At 42.0% G+C, this 22,426-nt stretch overlaps 2 protein-coding genes across 8 annotated transcripts in view; both read right to left on the bottom strand.

Annotated features, from left to right (window-relative positions):
• Nucleotides 1–510: 510 nt before the first annotated feature.
• On the bottom strand, nucleotides 511–10,355 carry ctcf (CCCTC-binding factor (zinc finger protein)). 4 transcript variants are annotated; one of them, XM_060923948.1, is made up of 12 exons: nucleotides 10,187–10,355; nucleotides 7,828–8,412; nucleotides 7,399–7,741; nucleotides 7,118–7,288; nucleotides 6,910–7,043; nucleotides 4,995–5,115; nucleotides 4,717–4,866; nucleotides 4,462–4,622; nucleotides 4,126–4,308; nucleotides 3,910–4,042; nucleotides 3,569–3,781; nucleotides 511–2,535 (listed from the first exon to the last, which is right to left on the bottom strand). In XM_060923948.1, exons 2-12 carry the CDS (start codon nucleotides 8,401–8,403, stop codon nucleotides 2,306–2,308), a joined length of 2,415 nt encoding a protein of 804 aa, XP_060779931.1. In that variant the 5' UTR covers nucleotides 8,404–8,412; nucleotides 10,187–10,355; the 3' UTR covers nucleotides 511–2,305. The 4 variants fall into 4 exon arrangements, with proteins under 4 accessions (XP_060779931.1, XP_060779932.1, XP_060779933.1 ...); XM_060923949.1 differs by lacking the exon at nucleotides 10,187–10,355 and adding an exon at nucleotides 9,344–10,132; XM_060923950.1 differs by lacking the exon at nucleotides 10,187–10,355 and adding an exon at nucleotides 9,135–9,333.
• Nucleotides 10,356–16,884: 6,529 nt separating this feature from the next.
• The window catches only part of ripor1 (RHO family interacting cell polarization regulator 1), a 241,345-nt gene continuing 235,803 nt past the window's right edge, over nucleotides 16,885–22,426 (bottom strand). For all 4 annotated transcript variants that reach the window (XM_060923946.1, XM_060923945.1, XM_060923944.1 and 1 more), the window contains exons 20-22: nucleotides 21,585–21,668; nucleotides 18,440–18,530; nucleotides 16,885–18,277 (exon numbers count right to left, since the gene is read on the bottom strand). In XM_060923946.1, coding sequence (XP_060779929.1) covers nucleotides 18,186–18,277; nucleotides 18,440–18,530; nucleotides 21,585–21,668 — 267 coding nt within the window. In that variant the 3' untranslated portion in view covers nucleotides 16,885–18,185. The remainder of the gene's footprint in view (nucleotides 18,278–18,439; nucleotides 18,531–21,584; nucleotides 21,669–22,426) is intronic.

Below are 22,426 nucleotides of genomic sequence, written 5' to 3'. Positions count from 1 at the left end.
TTGCAGTTATTGCTGCACAAGGGGGTCACGCCAGATACTGAAAGCAAAGGTTCATATACTTTTGCCACTCACATATGTAATATTGGATCATTTTCCTCAATAAATAAACGACCAAGTATAATATTTTTGTCTCATTTAACTGGGTTCTCTTTATCTACTTAAGACTTGTGTGAAAATCTGATGTTTTAGGTCATATTTATGCAGAACTATAGAAAATTCTGAAGGGTTCACAAATTTTCAAGCACCACTGTATTATCTGTAAATGAAACTCATACAAAGTCAGGAAACAGAGGTCTGATTCAACAGTCCGCTTCAGGTCCTGCCATGTTCAACTTCTTCTCCCAGCAGCAGATGAGTCCTTATGACATTAGGAAAATAAGGATAACATAAGAGGAGCCAACTATAACTATACACAGCACTTTGCTCAGTCTTAGATGGACAAATTTTGATTAGTTTACAGCAAGGAAACCTTTAAATAAAAGGGAAAAAACAACCCACATCACACCAGAATAGGACAATATTATTTTTATTAGCTGTACAGCAATACATTCTCCACATCTTTCCTATTCCTTCAAAGCCCCACCCAGCCATAATAAAATGTCTTTATATGTCGGTTTTCTGACCACTGTAAAATTCACACAGTTACAGGTAGGTACCAAAAAAAAAAAAGAAAAAAAAAGGGAAAACCCCCCCATCAACCTAAAATTAAGAGCTTAAGAAAAGAAACAAATGCAAAAGTACAAGTAGGGAAAATATTCTGAATCAGAGGGATATGTTCAGAAAATGACAGTGCCTCTAATTTTGAAATTTCTTATGAATGAACTATGCAAACAGTTCTTGTAGAACAGAACACAACAAAATAGCTTAATCAAGCACAAGCTCAAGCTCAGTGGACTGTATAGGATCTGAACAGAACGGAAATGAGAAAGCTGCTATGCACAGAGACCTTTTCTGATTTATTAAACGAACAACTCAAGCACATCAGCAGTCATACTAAATCAGAGAGTTAGGGCGTAACCTACACACGGTTATAGGACACAGAGCTCATCTAGCACTGGCCAACTTTGTTTTCCCCACCCGTCCTTTTTCCTTCCTTTACAGTGTCAGGATCTAAACCCTGGTCACTCGATTATGTTACCACTACACCACTCAAGAGCTAAGCTTACCATTATGTGGTCATCTTGATACCAACATGGAAGTGGGTGCTGACAGAAACAAGACTCTTATCTTCCTATCTTAATTAATCAAAAGGAGAATATCTAATTCCATCCCTGAAAACACAAACCCAGGTAACATTAGAAGCTATACAAGGCCGGGGGGGAGGAGGAGAAGGAAAGAGGGCATTTACATGATCTTATGCCGTTACACCCTTGTCAAGATTTGTTTATTTTTTTCCCCCCAAAAGCATGTTTTCAAATGACTATTGTTTAAAATGTCATCAGGTCAGCATTCAAGATCAATTCACTTGAAAAAGATTAAAATGTTCATAAAACAAATTAAGAAAAAAAAATATATTTACACGCAAGACCGGCCAAGATTACTCTCTTTGTACAATGTGATCAACCTCAGATTTTTTTTTTTTTGTTATTTCAAATGTGAGAGATGGAAATCCTCCCAGGCCATACAATTATATGGCTATATTTCTAACCTTTTCTCTCTCATCAGTTGTAATCAGTGAAAGCAATAAGAAACGCAACAGAAAATGAAAGTTGCTACGTGTGCCAGATATTAAAAGGATACTTGCTGGATTAAAAAAAAAAAAAAGCCCATTCTACAACAGTGAAAGTCTAAATATCAAGGCTTGACCAGGCCCACCAAGTTTTACTTTTCAAATATTACCATGGTAATATAATAGACTGGAGGTTTGGGGGGGGGGGGGGGGGAAGAAAAAGACATTAGGCACAAACATCTAAAAATGTGTGCAGTTCACTACACTAAGTATGAGGAACCAATTACAGTCAGTCAGTCACCGGATTCGCATGTAAGCATCTCTGCAACCCTCAGCACACACTAGATGACATGGGACAATAATCAAACATTGAGTTTAACCAAAGGAGAAGAAGAAGAAAAAAAAAAAAGGAGCATCATGCACAGTTGACATCATGAGTCAAAAGCATGTAACCAAAAAAAAAAAAAAAAATTAAGATTAAGAGTGAAAAAGGAACATTGGATATTTCATTCCACAGATCAGGAACTGAAGGAGAACACGGCAGAAAGGAGTTTGGCTGTGTTCTGTGAGGCAGGGAGGTGACCGCGTGGGTGAGGACGCATACGAGCGTGTGGATATTGGGCCTGGGAGAGCACATCACCGGTCCATCATGCTGAGGATCATCTCAGGGGTGAGGTCTCCATTGGGTGCAGCCTCAGGGACAGACAGCTGCTCTGCCTCTACTTCTCCCTCTGTGGCTTCAACCTCCTCCACCACAGGGTCTGCCGACACTGCCACTGAAGAATCCAGGCCGTCCTGTTCTTTCTTTACTATGATGTTCTCAATGGCTCCCGTGCCCTCATCCTCCACCTGGATAATGGCAGTCGCTGCACGGATAGAGATCAACTATTAACTCAAAGGATATTTACTTTATCCCTAATAAATGTATTTATAAAGTTAGCACAAAGCCTTTGTTTTTCTGTAAAGCTGCTTTGTGACGATGTGCGCTGTCAAAAGCACTATACAAATAAACTTGACAAGCCAAATGACGATGCGCTAAAGATTGATCCTGATTAATCAGATTTACAGACAAATGTTTTATTGCAAATTGGAAGAACGAAATTATTTCCCCATTTGTTCAGAAGGTATGACGACACTGGGTGTCAGTAGCTACACAGGTGTGTGTGCACTGAACAACGTGAATGAATGAGAGCTCCAAGAGCACAATATCCGCCGCTGGCAACTAGGCCATAACTCTGGCAAAACGCAACTGAATTGAACAAAATTGCAATATGTGTGTTACCGACATATAACAAAGAATCCTGCCAAGTTTTGTGAAATTTCTCCAAAAATTGGAGGGGAGTCGATTTCAGAAATTGAATACCCTTCCCGGGATGGACGGACATCGCCACGACATAATCCCCCTTCGGGCCTTTTGGCCAGCGGGGGGTAAAAATCACTGCCAATACAAATTCTGCCACGGACTGCATTTAAGAAAATGGCACCAGTTTTGTAACAGCTCTGGACATATATTCTGTGCAAATGTGTTTTATGCTGCCAAGACTGTGCCGAAAAGGGGATTATGTCCGTCCACCCCTCCCTGGAAAGGGTACTCACCTTCTGAAATCAACTCCTCTCAGAATTTTTGGAGGAATTTCACAACACTTGGCAGGATTCTTTGTTATATGTCGGTAATACACGTATTGCAATTTCGTTCAATTCAGTCGCATTTTACCAGAGTTATGGCCTAGTTGCCAGCGGGGGATGTTGTGCTCTCAGAGTGCTCTTGTTAAGTTCACTAACATCGGTTTCTGACATGGTAATACATCCTTTTACAATTCAGACTACAAGACACATCTCTGGTCAAAATCTGATTTAAAAGAAAAAAAAAGTGAATGAACAGAGAAGAACGATAATTACCAGTAGGTGCAACAGTGGTGTTCTTAGCAGGGGAAGCTTTGGGAGGATTCTTGGGAGGTCGGCCACGTTTCCTCTTGACAGGTGGCTCAACGGGGGCAGGGACAGGGATGGTTGGTGGAGCTTGTTCCACTTCCATCTCCATATCATCCAGAGCATCTTCTTCCTCCTCCTCCTCTTCGTCAATTTCATCCAAGTCAGGCTCTCCATGCTCATCTAAAATAGGATGCACAGGGAAAAATAAATAACTTCCATTCACAGTGCAAATTCACCCTTGGCCGAAGAACACGTTATCTGCTTAACCAAAGCTTCAGAGTGTTAGGCGCCAGAGTCTGATCACTCACCACTGTCGTCATCATCCTTCCTGGAGCGCATCTTCTTCTTTCTGCCACCACGGCTTTTCTTGGCTGGAGCACCATTCTCGCCATCACCACTTTCCAGTCCACAACAGTTCTCAGCATGCCTGGCCATGGTGTTCTTAAAAAAAAAAAAAAAAAAAAGGAGTTAGGTTATAGCTTCCTTTAATATGCAGCATGCAAGTAGCAAAGCCTTTTGCATACCCTGCGTGTGAAGGTCTTGCCACACTTGGTGCACACAAAGGCAGTGGGCACAAAGTTGGGGTCATGGTAGCGACGAAAATGCATGTCCAGGAGTTGTTTCTGTCTGAAAGTTTTCTCACAGTGGCTGCAGGCATATGGCTTTTCCCCAGTGTGGGTGCGCTTGTGCATCACCATGTGACGCTCCTGACAGGACACACAGATTTTATTATTATTATTTTTTTAAGTTTTCCCCACTATAAAATGCACCAGAGTGTGAAATAATCCCATAATGAGAAAAATGCAACATATTATAGACTATCAGCTATTAATATATGAGCACTGGTTGAGCTGGCTGACCTGTCGGCAGGCGTAGTCACACTGGTCACACTTGAAGCGCTTCTCGTTCTTGTGGGACTTCTGGTGCTGGATGAGAGCATAGCGCTCATGAAACACAGCCTCACAGTAACGGCACTTCCTACCTTGCTCGATGTAGGAATGCTGCTTGCGCAGATGCACACCTGAGAGGGGTTATATGAACCATTATGAAGAACATGAATGCACAGCTTCATCTTGTGCATGGCATGCAAGCTAACAGGAGGGGGATAATCCTACCCAAGTCACTCTTGCGAGCGATGACAGTGTCACAGTGGGGGCAGTGGAACTTGGCCACATTCTCAGTATGCTTCTGCAGGATGTGCATCTTCATAGTGCCACTCTGGGTAAAGCGCGCATGACAGATGTAGCACTCGTACGGCTTCTCCCCTGAACACACAGTAGGAGGATAAAAGGTTGCTATTTTTGAGTTGGTCTTAACTCCAAAAATTGGTCTCAACACGCATGAGATGCTGCCAAGTAATCTGACTGCTGGAACAGAATGATGGAGGCCAAACCTGAGTGGGTTCTCATGTGTCTCTTCAGCTTGTAGGTGTCTCTGCTGGCATAGCTGCACAGGCTGCACTGGAATGGACGCTCTCCAGTATGAGAGCGAATGTGTCTCTTCAGTTTGCTGACCTGGTTCACAAAACAAATATATTAGGGCTAAAGATTCGGTAAAATCTAAACAAACAAAATAAAGTCTGAACAACATGAAATACACACACACACACACCATTCCTTCTTTTGACAAAATACATTACTTCTAGAAAAGAGAAGAAAAAAAAAAACCCACATCTGAACCTGTACAACCCCGATTCCAAAAAAAGGTGGGACAAATTGTAAATAAAAACGGAATGCAATAATTTACAAATCTCAAAAACTGATATTGTATTCACAATAGAACACAGACAACATATCAAATGTTGAAAGTGAGCCATTTTGAAATTTCATGCCAAATATTGGCTCATTTGGAATTTCATGACAGCAACACATCTCAAAAAAGTTGGGACAGGGGCAATAAGAGGCTGGAAAAGTTAAAGGTACAAAAAAGGAACAGCTGGAGGACCAAATTGCAACTCATTAGGTCAATTGGCAATAGGTCATTAACATGACTGGGTATAAAAAGAGCATCTTGGAGTGGCAGCGGCTCTCAGAAGTAAAGATGGGAAGAGGATCACCAATCCCCCTAATTCTGCGCCGACAAATAGTGGAGCAATATCAGAAAGGAGTTCGACAGTGTAAAATTGCAAAGAGTTTGAACATATCATCTACAGTGCATAATATCATCAAAAGATTCAGAGAATCTGGAAGAATCTGTGCGCAAGGGTCAAGGCCGGAAAACCATACTGGGTGCCCGTGATCTTCGGGCCCTTAGACGGCACTGCATCACATACAGGCATGCTTCTGTATTGGAAATCACAAAATGGGCTCAGGAATATTTCCAGAGAACATTATCCACCGTGCCATCCGCCGTTGCCAGCTAAAACCCTATAGTTCAAAGAAGAAGCCGTATCTAAACATGATCCAGAAGCGCAGACGTCTTCTCTGGGCCAAGGCTCATTTAAAATGGACTGTGGCAAAGTGGAAAACTGTTCTGTGGTCAGATGAATCAAAATGTGAAGTTCTTTATGGAAATCAGGGACGCCGTGTCATTCGGACTAAAGAGGAGAAGGACCACCCAAGTTGTTATCAGCGCTCAGCTCAGAAGCCTGCATCTCTGATGGTATGGGGTTGCATTAGAGCGTGTGGCATGGGCAGCTTACACATCTGGAAAGACACCATCAATGCTGAAAGGTATATCCAGGTTCTAGAGCAACATATGCTCCCATCCAGACGACGTCTCTTTCAGGGAAGACCTTGCATTTTCCAACATGACAATGCCAAACCACATACTGCATCAATTACAGCATCATGGCGGTGTAGAAGAAGGGTCCGGGTACTGAACTGGCCAGCCTGCAGTCCAGATCTTTCACCCATAGAAAACATTTGGCGCATCATAAAACGGAAGATACGACAAAAAAGACCTAAGACAGTTGAGCAACTAGAATCCTACATTAGACAAGAATGGGTTAACATTCCTATCCCTAAACTTGAGCAACTTGTCTCCTCAGTCCCCAGATGTTTACAGACTGTTGTAAAGAGAAAAGGGGATGTCTCACAGTGGTAAACATGGCCTTGTCTCAACTTTGAGGTGTGTTGTTGTCATGAAATTTAAAATCACCTAATTTTTCTCTTTAAATGATACACTTTCTCAGTTTAAACATTTGATATGTCATCTATGTTCTATTCTGAATAAAATATGGAATTTTGAAACTTCCACGTCATTGCATTCTGTTTTTATTTACAATTTGTACTTTGTCCCAACTTTTTTTGAATAAGGGTTGTACATTAACAATATAACACCTCACAAAACACTTTGTTTTTACATACCTCCACGCTAGCATAGTCACACATGGAACACTTGAAGGGCTTCTCATGAGTATGTTTATAGCGACGGTGTCGCACAAGCTCACCGCTAGTTACAAATGCCATGTCACAATCGGTGCATTTGTGGGGCCTGGTGCCTGTCCAAAAACAAACAAAAAGTTAGTTTTCAAAACCAAGAGCAGAAAGTGTGTGCGCGGAAGCAGAAAAACACCTGTGTGTGTGTTGAGATGGTTCCTCAGCAAGGTGACTGTCCTGAAGGCGCGCCCACACAAATGGCACTTGTGCGGCCGCTCATCCGTGTGGCTCTTCATGTGACGGTCGAGGTTGGAGCGTCTTGGGCAGGTGTAGCTACACAACTCGCACTGGAATGTCTTCTTCACACCTGGACAAGTACACATTGCAAAAGCATTCCGAAACGCCCAAAGGAAGTTCTGTTCTTTTTATTTACATCCACACACATACACATTCAGCCACTGCACAGGAATGCCCTACCCTTCTTTTTGATCTTGGTTGGCTTTGGAGGCTTCATGTTGCCCACGACCTTCTCTGCATTAACCTCTGAGAGCAGGCCTTCTTGCTGCTCCTCCTCAAAGTCGTAAACAGACACGTCCATGTCCTTCTCCCCCTCTGTGTTGTAGCGCAGCTTGCTTTTCTTTGTTTTTTTGGCCTTTTTGACAGGAGGAGCATAGTCAGGATCCTTGGCCCAAGTGGGGTCATCATTTTGGGGTTCAGGAACCTCCTCCTCTTCCTGCTGCTGCAAAGACTGCTCCTCATGGCTGGGGAGCTCGTCCTGCTCCACAGTCTCCACTTCTCCATTGGCACCTACTTTCACGACCTGCGGGCACAAGCCTCATGAAAACGTACCCTGAACAGCAAATAAAAACTCATTTATTTGGCTACAGGAAACGAATATTGACCAACCTGGAAGCCCTCTGGAAGCGGCAGTGTGTGACAGATGACAGGCTCTCCATCTTTGGGCATGGCAGTAGCATCAACCAGTGTTCCCTGCAGCTCTTCTACAGTGGTGGCAGTGACAGGCACAGCTGAAACAGGCACCTGCACTAGCTGTAGTTCACCCAGGCCCAGTTGTTGCTCCTCCATATTGACCACTTGCAGGGTAATGATCTGCGTGTCATCCACTGTGGTGACTGTGGCCTCGTGGGATGCCCCAGCTACACCCACACTAGCAGACATGGCGCCCTCCATCACTTCCGTCTTCATCTGCAGCAGGGCTGGGTCCAACGAGTCCATCACCATCATTTCGACACCACTATTTACGCTCACCACACCTTCGACCAGCTGCTGCTGCGCGTCGGCCACTTGGCCCGTCACCTGACCTTCGGCTATGGGCTGCTCCACCACCTCTAGACCGGCAGCCTGCAAGAGCTCAGCCTCAACCTCTTCATCCTCACGCCGCCGTTGATACGTCTTACAATCCTTGGCTTTGAAAGCGTCCCCCGTCTCGTCCACTACGGCTTCGGTCGGTCCTCCTTCCATGGGTATCACCTTTGACACAAAGGCAGGAGACCGGGTTTTATATATACACATATAAAAAAAAAAAAAAAAGGTGAAGAAAACACTGCCGACGTCGTCTTTCGGCGCTGAACAGACGCACCTCTCTTATACACACACACACAACCGAAACAAGATAGACAGAGACTCACTAGTCTGTGTGATGTTACAACTTATTGCCTTGCTGAGGTTACCTGTACCATAAACGTGTACTTCATCTCTCTACTCTCCTGCCTCTTCGATTCTCTGCCTTCAGTCAACGAGCTACCTTCCTTCTTCACAACAGGAAAAAAAAAAAAAAGACAGGGTTAAGAAACTGTGGCAATGAGAACTTTAAACAGGATGTGCTGCAGGTTAGCTTTCTTGTACATTTACCAACATCAGAAGCGTATCAAGCCACAATAAGAAAGCCGTTAACAGGTGTTTTATTCATGGATACAGGCCAATTTCAGCTCTGATGCATGACAGACCATGTGCAACTTTTTTTTTTTTTTTGAAAGTACTTTGGTACTTCCTGCCAGTTTATGCTCGAGAATTATTTGCTCGGGTCCAGCTCTGACTCCTGATCTCTCGCTAAGGTATTCGCCAAAACACTTAAAATTGCCAAGTGATCTAGAAGCACAGTCAGCCATCAACTCTACACACGCTGAGTTATGCTGAAAGATTTTCCACGACAGCAAGAGGGCATTCTGAGCTGATTAACAGCGTTTTTGTACCGCTAACAGCCGGGTTGTAGAGGGAGCTCTCCACAGTTTATCCCCTCAGTCGTGTGTTGCTTGAGGTGGATAGTGTCTCAATAAGCCAGCGGTCAATGAACGTATATCCAGCACTCCACTGGGATCAGCCATCACTGAGTTTTAAGACGCTTGGGAAACAAAACAAACTGTTAGATTACTCTCCGAGGAAGCACGACGTGCAGAGTCACCTAAAATCAGCAGTGGGCTTCACTGAGCGTCGCGTCGGGTCTTGTCTTCCTCGTCCGATTTTCATCTGCGCAACAAGCTGGCTAGCAAGCTAGCTAACAAACAATTCCGGCATTTAACTTCGCTCAACACTGTGATCCATTTCAAGGACAGATGAAGAGCGGAAACTACAAATCGAGATCATCATGCTGGAAGGTTTAGTAGCGCACATCACCGGGCTCCGTGAGTCTATGTGTGCGCGCTGTGTTAATGGGCCAGGAAGGGCTGAGCAGGTTTGAATCGCGGTTGAGGAGGGGCACCAACAAACTGCTAGCTTAGCCTAGCCTAGCTTAGCTAGCTAGCTAGGCTATGCTAGTGACTTAGCCAGTTTGTTAACGCCGTCCGGACAACAAAAAGAAAAGATTTGAGAGTTTTGTTCTGTATTACAGTCCCATTTGTTGTGTTTGTGCAATTCCAACACTCAAAATGACCCATCTTTAGGGCTAGTATTAGCTTGTCGGCTAAGCTATTGCTTCATCCAGAAACGGCGGGTTTTTGTCACGGAAACAAAGAGAAGAAAAAGAAAATGGACGCCTGGCCTAAAGAGTGAAGCAAACTTGGAAGTGTTAAAATGAAGCATCTTGCCGAAATGCCGTCTGATACAAGTTCAGTAACACTTAATAAGCGGGCATAACCCCGAACTTCTGGGTTATAAGTGTTTTTTTGCTAAATTTTCGATAACGATAGAGGGAGACAAACACCCCCCGCCAGCCAGCCGCCTGGACCAGGAGCCCCATCGTGACACCTAGAGGCCGATTAAAGATCCTGCAAAACTCCCCCCTTTCGGAAAAGTGGCACTATTTTACCTGCTTTTGCTCGTTTATCCTCTCGTTGAATTCAACACAAGGCCCGCGATCCGCTCTTCCTTTAATACGAAGCGAAGTACAACTGCGTGCTTCCCCTTCGCTGGTTTTAATCCTCTCCCGCTTTTGCAGAGTAGGCTCCGCACAAAATGGCGGCCCTAGGCGGTTGCTGCGCATGCGCGGCGCGCAGGGGGGCGGTGGCGACGGGGAGAAAGGAGGGGTGTAAACACAGCGCTGTGCCGATTGGCCAAAAGGGGCGCTAGCACTTTTAAATTTCATACAGTTTTCTCCAACGGATTTCACTCACGTTAACTTCATACACTGGGTGTTTATACTGCATACGTTAAATTTAGATATGGGTTTGCTCAAACTTATACTATTTTTCAAAATGGATCCTGGTTGAAAATCTGAAATTCTGTACCTTATTCTTGTGTGTGTGTGTAGCGTTATCTACAGTGGTGCTTGAAAGTTTGTGAACCCTTTAGAATTTTCTATATTTCTGCATAAATATGACCTAAAACATCATCAGATTTTCACACAAGTCCTAAAAGTAGATAAAGAGAACCCAGTTAAACAAATGAAACAAAAATATTATACTTGGTTGTTTATTTACTGAGGAAAATGATCCAATATTACATCTGGTGTGACCCCCTTGTGCAGCAATAACTGCAACTAAACGTTTGCGGTAACTGTTGATCAGTCCTGCACACCGGCTTGGAGGAATTTTAGCCCATTCCTCCATACAGAACAGCTTCAACTCTGGGATGTTGGTGGGTTTCCTCACATGAACTGCTCGCTTCAGGTCCTTCCACAACATTTCGATCGGATTAAGGTCAGGACTTTGACTTGGCCATTCCAAACCATTAACTTTATTCTTCTTTAACCATTCTTTGTTAGAACGACTTGTGCGCTTAGGGTTGTTGTCTTGCTGCATGATCCACCTTCTGTTGAGATTCAGTTCATGAACAGATGTCCTGACATTTTCCTTTAGAATTCGCTGATATAATTCAGAATTCATTGTTCTATCAATGATTGATGGCAAGCCATCCTGGCCCAGATGCAGCAAAACAGGCCCAAACCATGATACTACCACCACCATGTTTCACAGATGGGATAAGGTTCTTATGCTGGAATGCAGTGTTTTCCTTTCTCCAAACATAACGCTTCTCATTTAAACCAAAAAGTTCTATTTTGGTCTCATCCGTCCACAAAACATTCTTCCAGTAGCCTTCTGGCTTGTCCATCTTTAGCAAACTGCAGACAAACAGCAATGTTCTTTTTGGAGAGCAGTGGCTCTCCAAAAAGAACCCTGCCATGCATACCATTGCTGTTCAGTCTTCTCCTGATGGTGGACTCATGAACATCAACATTCGCCAATGTGAGAGAGGCCTTCAGTTGCTTAGAAGTTACTTTTTTTTCTTTTTTTTAAATTTAAACATATTTGGGGTCAGAGTTTGCCCCAAGAGCATTAAAGCTTATCTAAGGGGGCTTACTCCAAATAACATTTTACATTATTATATAGAACAAAGAGAAATGACAAAACAACAAACCAAAAAAAAAGGGGGGGGGGGAGATGTAAGCAAGCAGTTGGCCCAACTTTTCCTGTGTTTGGAATCATTTAGATTCCTCAATAAAAGTTTGGACATATGAAAATAACTTTTGATAATTTATCATCAAAAGATAACAAATTGGAACAAAATAAGAAAGAGGATACTGTAACTGAGTCCGACATAGTAGAAGTTACCCTGGGGTCCTTTGTGACCTCGCCGACTATTACATGCCTTGCTCTTGGAGTGATCTTTGTTGGTCGACCACTCCTGGGGAGGGTAACAATGGTTTTGAATTTTTTCCATTTGTACACAATCTGTCTGACTGTGAATTGGTGGAGTCCAAACTCTTTAGAGATGGTTTTGTAACCTTTTCCAGCCTGATGAGCATCAACAACGCTTTTTCTGAGGTCCTCAGAAATCTCCTTTGTTCATGCCATGATACACTTCCACAAACATGTGTTGTGAAGATCAGACTTTGATAGATCCCTGTTCTTGAAATAAAACAGGGTGCCCACTCACACCTGATTGTCATCCCATTGATTGAAAACACCTGACTCTAATTTCACCTTCAAATTAACTGCTAATCCTAGAGGTTCACATACCTTTGCCACTCACAGATATGTAATATTGGATCATTTTCCTCAATAAATAAATGACCAAGTATAATATTTTTGTCTCATTTGTTGAACTGTGTTCTCTTTATCTATTTTTAGGACTTGTGTGAAAATCTGATGATGTTTTAGGTCATATTTATGCAGAAATATAGAAAATTCTAAAGGGTTCACAAACTTTCAAGCACCATTGTATATATGGACAGGAGAGTTTTACTGAGAAATACACCACTGGTATTTTACAACCTACATCTGGGACATGAAGAACCAAAACCATGACATCAGGAAAATCAATGAATTTTGATAAATTTGCATACTTTTTGTTTGAGAATGTGTCTATATCATTAAAAGAACACACAATGGAGCTACCTGGTAGCCTGCTGCTAATCCCTTGCAAAGTCCTTTACCCTGTTGCTTTTTTGTTGTGTCTGGCAAAGTTTTGGCTGAGCTGAAGTCCCCGTTGTAATAGTAATGGTTTACCACTGATTATACAGTGTCTTGCAAAAGTATTCATCCCCGTTGGTGTTTGTCCTGTTTCATCACATTACAAGCTGGAATTAAAATGGATTTTTTTGGGGGGGGGTAGCACCATTTGATTTACGCAACATACCACTGTAAAGGTGCAAATTGTTGTTTTATTGTGACACAAACAGTAATTAAGATGAAAAAACAGAAACTTGGAGTGTGCATAGGTATTCACCCTCCCAAAGTCAATACTTTGTAGAGCCACCTTTTGCTGCAATTCCAGCTGCAAGTCTCTTGGGGTATGTCTCTATTAGCTTAGCACATCTAGCCACTGGGATTTTTGCCCATTCCTCAAGGCAAAACTGCTCCAACTCCTTCAATTTAGATGGGTTGTGTTGGTGTACAGCAATCTTCAAGTTATGCCACAGATTCTCAATTGGATTGAGGTCTGGGCTTTGATTAGGCCATTCCAAGGCATTTAAATGTTTCCCTTTAAATCACTCCAGTGTAGCTTTAGCAGCATGTTTAGGGTCATTGTCAGGGACGTGCACAGGATTATAGAGGGGCAGGGGCTCAAAGTCAGAAAAAGGGCAGCAAGTGCATGATTTTTTTCCCGGTCCTTTCCAAAATATGGAAATGTAGAATTTAAATTAACGTACTAAGAGGAAGGTAAGTACTTAGCTATGTGTCCTGTGTTGGTGAAAGTGATATGCAATTGCCATTTCTTTTGTGTCAGCAAAATTGTCACTCACATTATCATAGGCTTGGAAGACATGCAAAGCAATAAAACACCGGTGCATTATTAGGCTTTTTTATTGTTAAAGATTTAACATTGAACAGTGAAACCTGAACTTTGAACAAATAAGTAAATAGCCTTATGGACAAAATGATAAAAATCAGTCCTTCCTCTCATAAGGTAGAAGCCTAACATTCCAGGGGCCTTAAAGCAGTAACCTTCTGGGGGCCATGTCCCTGTAGATATTAATGACCTCATTGTGATTTATGGGTATGTCTTTTTCAATCGAGAGGAGAAGGAGATCAGAGAGCCTCTCTTCTTTGCATAGGCTTCTGAGTACATTTTTCACAAGCTTTTGTTTTTGCTTTTTTCTGAAACATAACCCACATTTGATTTGAGCATGTTGTGGAAGAGGTCGACGACTAGTTATATATACAAGAGGAGAATGTAAGCTTCCCGACGATATGCGATACTTGCATGTACACCGAAGCACGGCCGAGGCAATCGATTGTGAACAGTAACAGGTCAGGTCACACCAGTTAACAAGCAGATTATTAAACTACAGAGACTTAAATTACTCGCACAAATGTCAGTAGCCCTACAAACGCCCAAATGTGATGTGCATACAGTTTGAAAGGGCTAACTGTTAGACCATAACTCCCATGTTCAAGCTGCCGCACTGTCACGTCTCCTCTGTTATTGTGGCAGCGCGCGCAGCGGCTTCTTCCCCCTCTCTCAGTCCGCGCGCCCCCTCTCTCAGTCCGTGCGCCCCCTCTCTGGCCGCGCGCGAGCGGAGCAGCAATGGACAGAGAAGCGGCAGCTCAGCGCGCGCACAGCCACCCCGGATTACAAGAAAATTGGTAGATTGTCGTGGAGTTTTTGTACCGCCGTTGTTTTAAACTTCTAACAGGACTGTATTATTTATTATTAGGATTATCATTATTTTAAAAGGGCAACATTTAATTCAAGGCAAAACGGGCAGGGGCTCAAGCACCCCTAAAGCCCTATGTGTACACGTGCCTGGTCATTGTCCTGCTAGAAATGTGAACCTTTGTCCCAGTCTCAAACCTCTGGCCAACTCAGACAGGTTTTCCTCCAGAATTGCCCTGTATTTAGTGCCATCCATCTTTCCTTCAGTCTTGACCAGCTTTCCGTCCCTGCAGATGAAAAATATCCTCACAGCATGATGCTGCCACCACCATGCTTCACTGTAGGAATTGTGTTCTCAGGGTGTTGGGTTTGTGCCACACATGGCATTCCACATGATGGCCAAAAAGATCAATTTTAGTCTCATTTGACCAGAGAATCTTCTTCCATGTGTTTGGGGAGTCTGCCACATGCTGTTGGGCAAACTCCAAATGTGTTTTCTTAAGCAATGGCTTTTTTTTCTGGCCACTCTTCCATAAAGCCCCGCTCTGTGGAGTGTATGGCTTAAAGTGGTCCTATGGACAGATACTCCCATCTCTGCTGTGGATCTTCGCAGCTCCTTCAGTGTTATCTTTGGTGTCTTTGTTGCATCTCTGATTAATGCCCACCTTGCCCGGTCTGTGAGTTTTGGTGGGTGGCCTTCTCTTGTCAGGTTTGTAGTGGTGCCAAATTCTTTCCATTTTGCTAAAATGGATTTAATGGTGCTCCCTGGGATGCTTAAAGTTTGGGATATTTTTTATAACCCAACCCTGATCTATACTTCTCCACAACTTTGTCTCTGACCTGTTTGGAGGCTCCTTGGTTTTCATGTTGCTTGCTTAGTAGTGTTGCAGAGTCAGGGTCCTTCCAGAACAGGTTGATTTATACAGACATCATGTGACAGATCATGTGATGCTTTGATTGCACACAGGTGGCTCTTAATCAACTAATTATGTGACTTATGAAGTGAATTGGTTGGAGCAGCTCTTATTTAGGGGTTTCATACGAAAGGGGGTGAATACCTATGCACACTCCAGATTTCTGTTTTTTCATCTTAATTATTGTTTGTGTCACAATAAAACAACAGTTTTCACCTTTAAAGCTGTAGGCATGTTGTGTAAATCAAATGGTGCTAACCCTCCAAAAATCCATTTTAATTCCAGCTTGTGATGCGACAAAACAGGACAAACACCAAGAGGGATGAATACTATTGAAAGACACTGTATATGCATGAAGAATATCTAATAAAGTTTTGGTAGCCTTTTGGGTGTTCAATCCATCTCTCTCTCTTTCTCGGTGAACAAAGAAATGGTTCTGTGCATGCACAGCAGAAAACCTTCTCATTCAATACTCGCATAAGCTCCAACACGGGACATTATGTTGTCTTGACAACCATGCAATATCGTAAACCATATTCAATGCTCATTCTCCATTGGGTTGAGTGATGCAATACACGTAGGAAAGCAATTTGCTAACAGTATTGCATGCTATCAAATTAAATGAATGAAACCCGCTAGAAGGGAAGAGAATGCATGTTTTTATTCCATTGAAAAAGTGTCCTGTATGTATAATAATTCCTGATATTTCACTCTGATGATATGACGCCCAGTGTTTTCCTGCTGACTAGACACATGTTGTCAAAATGATGAACTGGTTCAAAATTAAAACTCTTTTGATTAACTTGCATATTTTTTGGGGGATGTGTCCATATAATATAAAGAACATTCCATGGTGGTGCGAAGATATGAAGTTTCTCTTCTTGTGTTGAAAAACATTTCACTCATTCACTTCGCTCAGTCGTGAAAAATGTTCACTCCTCAAAGATATGGGCGGCGTGGTGGTGTAGTGGTTAGCATTGTTGCGCCTCACAGCAAGAAGGGTCTGGGTTCGAGCCCAGCGGCTGACAAGAGCCTTTCTGAGTGGAGTTTGCATGTTCTCCCTGTGTCTGCATGGGTTTCCTCTGGGTGCTTCGGTTTCCCCCACAGTCCAAAGATATGCAGTTAGGTTAACGTGTAGCGGCCTTGGGCTGAAGTGCCCTTGAGCAAGGCACCTAACCCCCCATCTGCTCCCTGGGCACTGTAGCATGGCTGCCCACTGCTCTGGGTGTGTGTGTGTGTGTGTGTGTGTGTGCATGCATGTGTTCACTGCTTCACATGGGTTAAATGCAGAGGACGAATTTCACCGTGCTTGAGTGTGCATGTGACAAATAAAGGCTTCTTCTTGTAAAAAAAAAAAAGCTTCATATCTTCGCCCAAACATGTAATATTCTCTCTATATCTAAAATCTTATAGGAAAACCACAGATTTTATAATATTCATAAAATGTTTAACAAAAATATGTTGATCATATTTGATAACTGGCTGTAAGTATGCTAAATTTATGTTCAGATTAGGCTACCTCATTTATTCAAGCACAGCACACAGGTTTTTTTTTATTTTTATTTTAATCGTCTTGTTTTGCACTTGATAAGATCTTTGTCAAACAATAAACTTTTCTTATTTAAAAAAAAAAAACCTCAATGCAGCACAATCTGTATGTCTTTAAAGAAAAAATATATAATTAAATCTTTATTACAGTTTGTTATCAACTGCTGTTTCTCAATTTAAATAAAAGTCTACTTCTCTGAGCACAATCACTCCCCCAGTCATTTGAGGCACTTGGACAAAAATAAGGAGGCTTTCTCTTCTTCCAGCGTTTTAACATTTCCTAAGCTCTTCAGCGCACGTTATTAAAACTGCGATTCCAGCACCGAACATGTTTATCGAGCAGCACTCGAGGAACGCTCTGAATTTTTGTTCAGTATGTAGTGGGCCTGGTCAAAAATATTACATGCACTATACTATTGCAAGGCAAAGTCCATCATAGTCCATCTATTTTCATTTTACTAATACTAATAATATTTGTGTGTGTGTGTGTGTATATAAAATTAGCCCGTCCATTTTTACAGCAGATATCCGTCTCGGATACAATACCGTTGACTTGAATCTCAGGAAGTGCACCGTGAAGGTTTGAGGAGTCCTTAGCACTCAAAGCAGGCCTACGTTTGCGCTTGAGTGTAAACATATTTGTTTTCAAAAGGAAAAAAAAATACAGCACAACTAAAACATGTACACAGGTTACTGGATCATTAAAGCATATATAGTGACAGTATGGAATGATGGCAATTATACAGAAACTCTTTACTGGAAACACACACACACACACACTCTTACGGTACTATCTGAACACTAGCACACTTTGTTAAGAAGACAGCCAAGCTTCAGTTAATGCTCATCAGATTAAAAAGTGCACCCCCTGTTCAGTAAGTCACATGAAAGTAACACTTTCCCTTCCCCTGCCCTTATCAGTGAGCATGAAGCCAAGTTTAAAAAGGTGTCCATGCATGCTGTATGAACTCATGCACTCGTGTGCCGAGCTTTCGTGAATTGTGAAGGCAAAACCACCGGGCTGACTGATAAGGCAGCAAAACAACCCATTTCTTCTTTGCTGCTTCTTCAAAGTCTCCTTTGCACTGTATTATTTCACTGAATTTAATTTGTAGCTTAACAATCAACCAATCAGATTCGTTTGTCCACTGACTGCAGATGTTTCGAACACTGTGGAACGAGGTGATTGGGTTTTTATTTGCGTTTCAGCAGTGTGATCTATGTTTGATCATAAGTCCTTCATTGGCATGAATACAAGTCTGAGTACACAGGAGACGTCGGGCTAGAGTTTCTGCAGGTTGATGGTGCTTAAAATGCAGTGCTGGCCATGCTGCCAGGCGCAAAAAGTCGAGAGACTCCATCCTGTTCGACATGCCGATGGGCCATCTTCCCCTCCTCACCTGCGCACACAGAGAAAAAAACAACAGTCAAACAGCTGCGAATGACTGAAACTTGAAGCCTTTGTTGCACGGTTGATATCTATGATCTGAAGGCCGCCTTTTTATTTATTTATTTATTTATTTTTGCGTTTCTTGCACACATCTTTGTCTGTTCTGACGTACCCAGCACCAGCAGAGCTTGTTTGGCGGCGTCTCTTACGTCCTCCTTGTCTGTGCGGCACAGGTACACCAGCTGCTCAATGCTCTCTTTGGCCTGGCATAGAAATACGATAAGCAGGATTTTTATAAATTAATATAAATTACATACATCAAAATTGTATGATTTCAATTTCACCAATATTTTCTGTAATGTTTTTGGATGAAAGTCACAAAAGGTTATTTCCACTGGAAATAAAAGTGCTGACAGATTCAACAAGCAATCGTCACATTGTTATTTTTCTTCACTTCACTTCATCAGAATAAATGTTACTCTGTACAAAAAACTACAGTGGTGCTTGAAAGTTTGTGAACCCTTTAGAATTTTCTATATTTCTGCATAAATATGACCTAAAACATCATCAGATTTTCACACAAGTCCTAAAAGTAGATAAAGAGAACCCAGTTAAACAAATGAGACGAAAAATACTATACTTTATTTATTAATATTATATCATTTATTTATTAAGGAAAATGATCCAATATTACATATCTGTGAGTGGCAAAAGTATGTGAGCCTTTGCTTTCAGTATCTGGTGTGACCCCCTTGTGCAGCAATAACTGCAACTAAACGTTTGCGGTAACTGTTGATCAGTCCTGCACACTGGCTTGGAGGAATTTTAGCCCATTCCTCCATACAGAACAGCTTCAACTCTGGGATGTTGGTGGGTTTCCTCACATGAACTGTTCGCTTCAGGTCCTTCCACAACATTTTGATTGGATTAAGGTCAGGACTTTGACTTGGCCATTCCAAACCATTAACTTTATTCTTCTTTAACCATTCTTTGGTAGAACGACTTGTGTGCTTAGGGTCGTTGTCTTGCTGCATGACCCACCTTCTCTTGAGATACAGTTCATGAACAGATGTCCTGACATTTTCCTTTAGAATTCACTGGTATAATTCAGAATTCATTGTTCCATCAATGATGGCAAGCCGTCCTGGCCCAGATGCAGCAAAACAGGCCCAAACCATGATACTACCACCAACATGTTGCACAGATGGGATAAGGTTCTTATGCTGGAATGCAGTGTTTTCCTTTCTCCAAACATAACGCTTCTCATTTAAACTAAAAAGTTCTGGACTCTTGCAGTGGTGCTTTTGTGGCTGGGGACTGCAGTTGACTTGCTGACTTTGGGACTACGGTTGTCGTGAACAGTTTTGCGCTCGGGTTTCCGTCGGTGGGGGGGGGGGGGGGGGGGGGTTATAGCATCAATGAAGCTGACTTTATGTTAGGACTGTTAATGTTGTAGTCATGTTGTCTGTTGTTGCCCGGATGGGGATGGGTTCCCTTTTGAGTCTGGTTCCTCTCGAGGTTTCTTCCTCATGTCATCTGAGGGAGTTTTTCCTTGCCACCATTGCCACAGGCTTGCTCATTGGGGATAGATTAGGGATAAAATTAGCTCAGATTTTAAGTCATTCAAATTCTGTAAAGCTGCTTTGCGACAATGTTTATTGTTAAAAGCACTATACAAAAACTTGACTTGACTATTTTGGTCTCATCCATCCACAAAACATTCTTCCAATAGCCTTCTGTCTTCTCCACATGATCTTTAGCAAACTGCAGACAAGCAGCAATGTTCTTTTTGGAGAGCAGTGGCTTTCTCCTTGCAACCCAGCCATGCACACCATTGTTGTTCAGTGTTCTCCTGATGGTGGACTCATGAACATTAGCCAATGTGAGAGAGGCCTTCAGTTGCTTAGAAGTTACCCTGGGGTCCTTTGTGACCTCAACAACTATTACACACCTTGCTCTTGGAGTGATCTTTGTTGGTCGACCACTCCTGGGGAGGGTAACAATGGTCTTGAATTTCCTCAATTTGTACTCAGTCTGTCTGACTGTGGATTGGTGGAACCCAAACTCTTTACAGATGGTTTTGTAACCTTTTCCAGGCTGATGACCATCAGCAACGCTTTTTCTGAGGTCCTCAGAAATCTCCTTTGTTCGTGCCATGATACACTTCCACAAACATGTTGTGAAGATCAGACTTTGATAGATCCCTGTTCTTTAAATAAAAACAGGGCGCCCACTCACACCTGATTGTCATCCCATTGATTGAAAACACCTGACTCTAATTTCACCTTCAAATTAACTGCTAATCCTAGAGGTTCACATACTTTTGCCACTCACAGATATGTAATATTGGGTCATTTTCCTCAATAAATAAATGACCAAGTATAATATTTTTGTCTCATTTGTTTAACTGGGTTCTCTTTATCTACTTTTAGGACTTGTGTGAAAATCTGATGATGTTTTAGGTCATATTTATGCAGAAATATAGAAAATTCTAAAGGATTCACAAACTTTGAAGCACCACTGTAGCTCATTTAAAATGCAATACATTTTTCGGATGTGCGCTATACACTAGTGGTTCTCAAAGTGGTCCATGAAGCATATCCAGAGGGCCTGCGATTTAAATTATTTTCACAAACCATAATTATCAAAGTTATTACGTTTATAATCAAGTACTTAGTCATCCACCAGTCTGAATGATCTTTGGATCTGAATGGGTTTACTGCAAAGCTCAATAATTCAAAACACGTAGACTATAAAAAAAAATATCAGTTGTATCCGATATGTTCTGCCAGTTGAAATTTCAGGGGGGAAAAGCTCTTTAGCTCGAATAAACAAACAGTCATATTAAGTGGATACAGTTGAATAATATCTGAATAGAAGAATTATGTTCATTTAAAAAAAAATCTGTCTATGGAATTTATTTTACCGGGCTGCTGTTGATAAAGTTTTAGAATCCTTGCTATCCATTTTCTATATACAGTATCTTGCAAAAGTATTCATCCCCCTTGGTGTTTGTCCCGTTTTGTCGCATTACAAGCTGGAATTAAAATGGATTTTTGGGGGGTTAGCACCATTTGATTTACGCAATATGCCTACAACTTTAAAGGTGAAAATTGCTGTTTTATTTAATACACTGTCTGCAATAAAAATAACCTGCTTTCATAATAATGCTGGTGGTATCAATCAGGAACAGATGAGAGCTCTGTCCTTTGAAAATCTAATGTGAAAATGTAAAACAATGAGAATTTGGGCAGGAACTGCAGCGTTTGCACCTGATTGTTGACAAGAACTCACACAGTCCAGAAAAACAGACTGACCTTTAGACATGCGAGTGCTTTACAGCCACACACGCGGATCTCAACGTTTTCATCCTCCAGCAGCTCCAGACAACTCACAAGCGCCTGACAAACACAAATGAAGAGATTCAGTGAACGTACAGTCTGAAATAATTAAAAAACCTGAGCATTTACCTTTATCCAGGTTAAAAATTGAACATGGAGTCTTTGAGGACTGGTGGTGTCACAAGCAGGTGGTATCATAACCTTTAGCCTCTGGTTTGTTAGGCTTTGTACAGATTACCAAAATGTTAAATGATGCTCATGCTACAAAAAAGCTTTTTTCGGGCGAGTTATACATTTCTGTAGCTTCTGGATTGTACAACTGTGAATACATAAAAGCACTACTTCACTTATTTTTACCTCCACCAACTTTGTTGGAGCAGGTTATGTTTTCGCCTCCGTTTGTTTGTCTGTTCCCAACGTAACTCAAAAAGTAGTGAACAGATTTTGATGAAATTTTGAGAAAAGGTGGGCTATGGGCCAAGGAACAATTGATTAGATATTAATGCAAATCCAAATATGTGCTTTGGCGGAGGTATGCACTCTTCCGAGTACCCTTCTAATTTGTTTCTATTTGCCTTCAAGTCAACTGTTGAAAACCTAATAATATTAACTTCTAATATATAAATGCTCTGAATAATGTCACAAAAAAGCATTTACATTTACAGCATTTGGCAGACACCCTTTTGAAGAGTGAGTAACAGAAGTGCTTTGTAGTTTTCATCAAAATACACCCTCATGCTCGTACCAATAGTTTCGGGGCCAAAAACAAGATCAACTGTGAGCGACTGCTCACTTACGTAACCCCCCGCTGTCGCTTA

The sequence above is a fragment of the Neoarius graeffei genome, chromosome 6 (genome assembly GCF_027579695.1).
Source record: "Neoarius graeffei isolate fNeoGra1 chromosome 6, fNeoGra1.pri, whole genome shotgun sequence".
NCBI lineage: Eukaryota > Metazoa > Chordata > Actinopteri > Siluriformes > Ariidae > Neoarius > Neoarius graeffei.
Note: the sequence above shows the minus strand (reverse complement) of the source record. Positions and strands in the feature narration are given on the sequence as shown.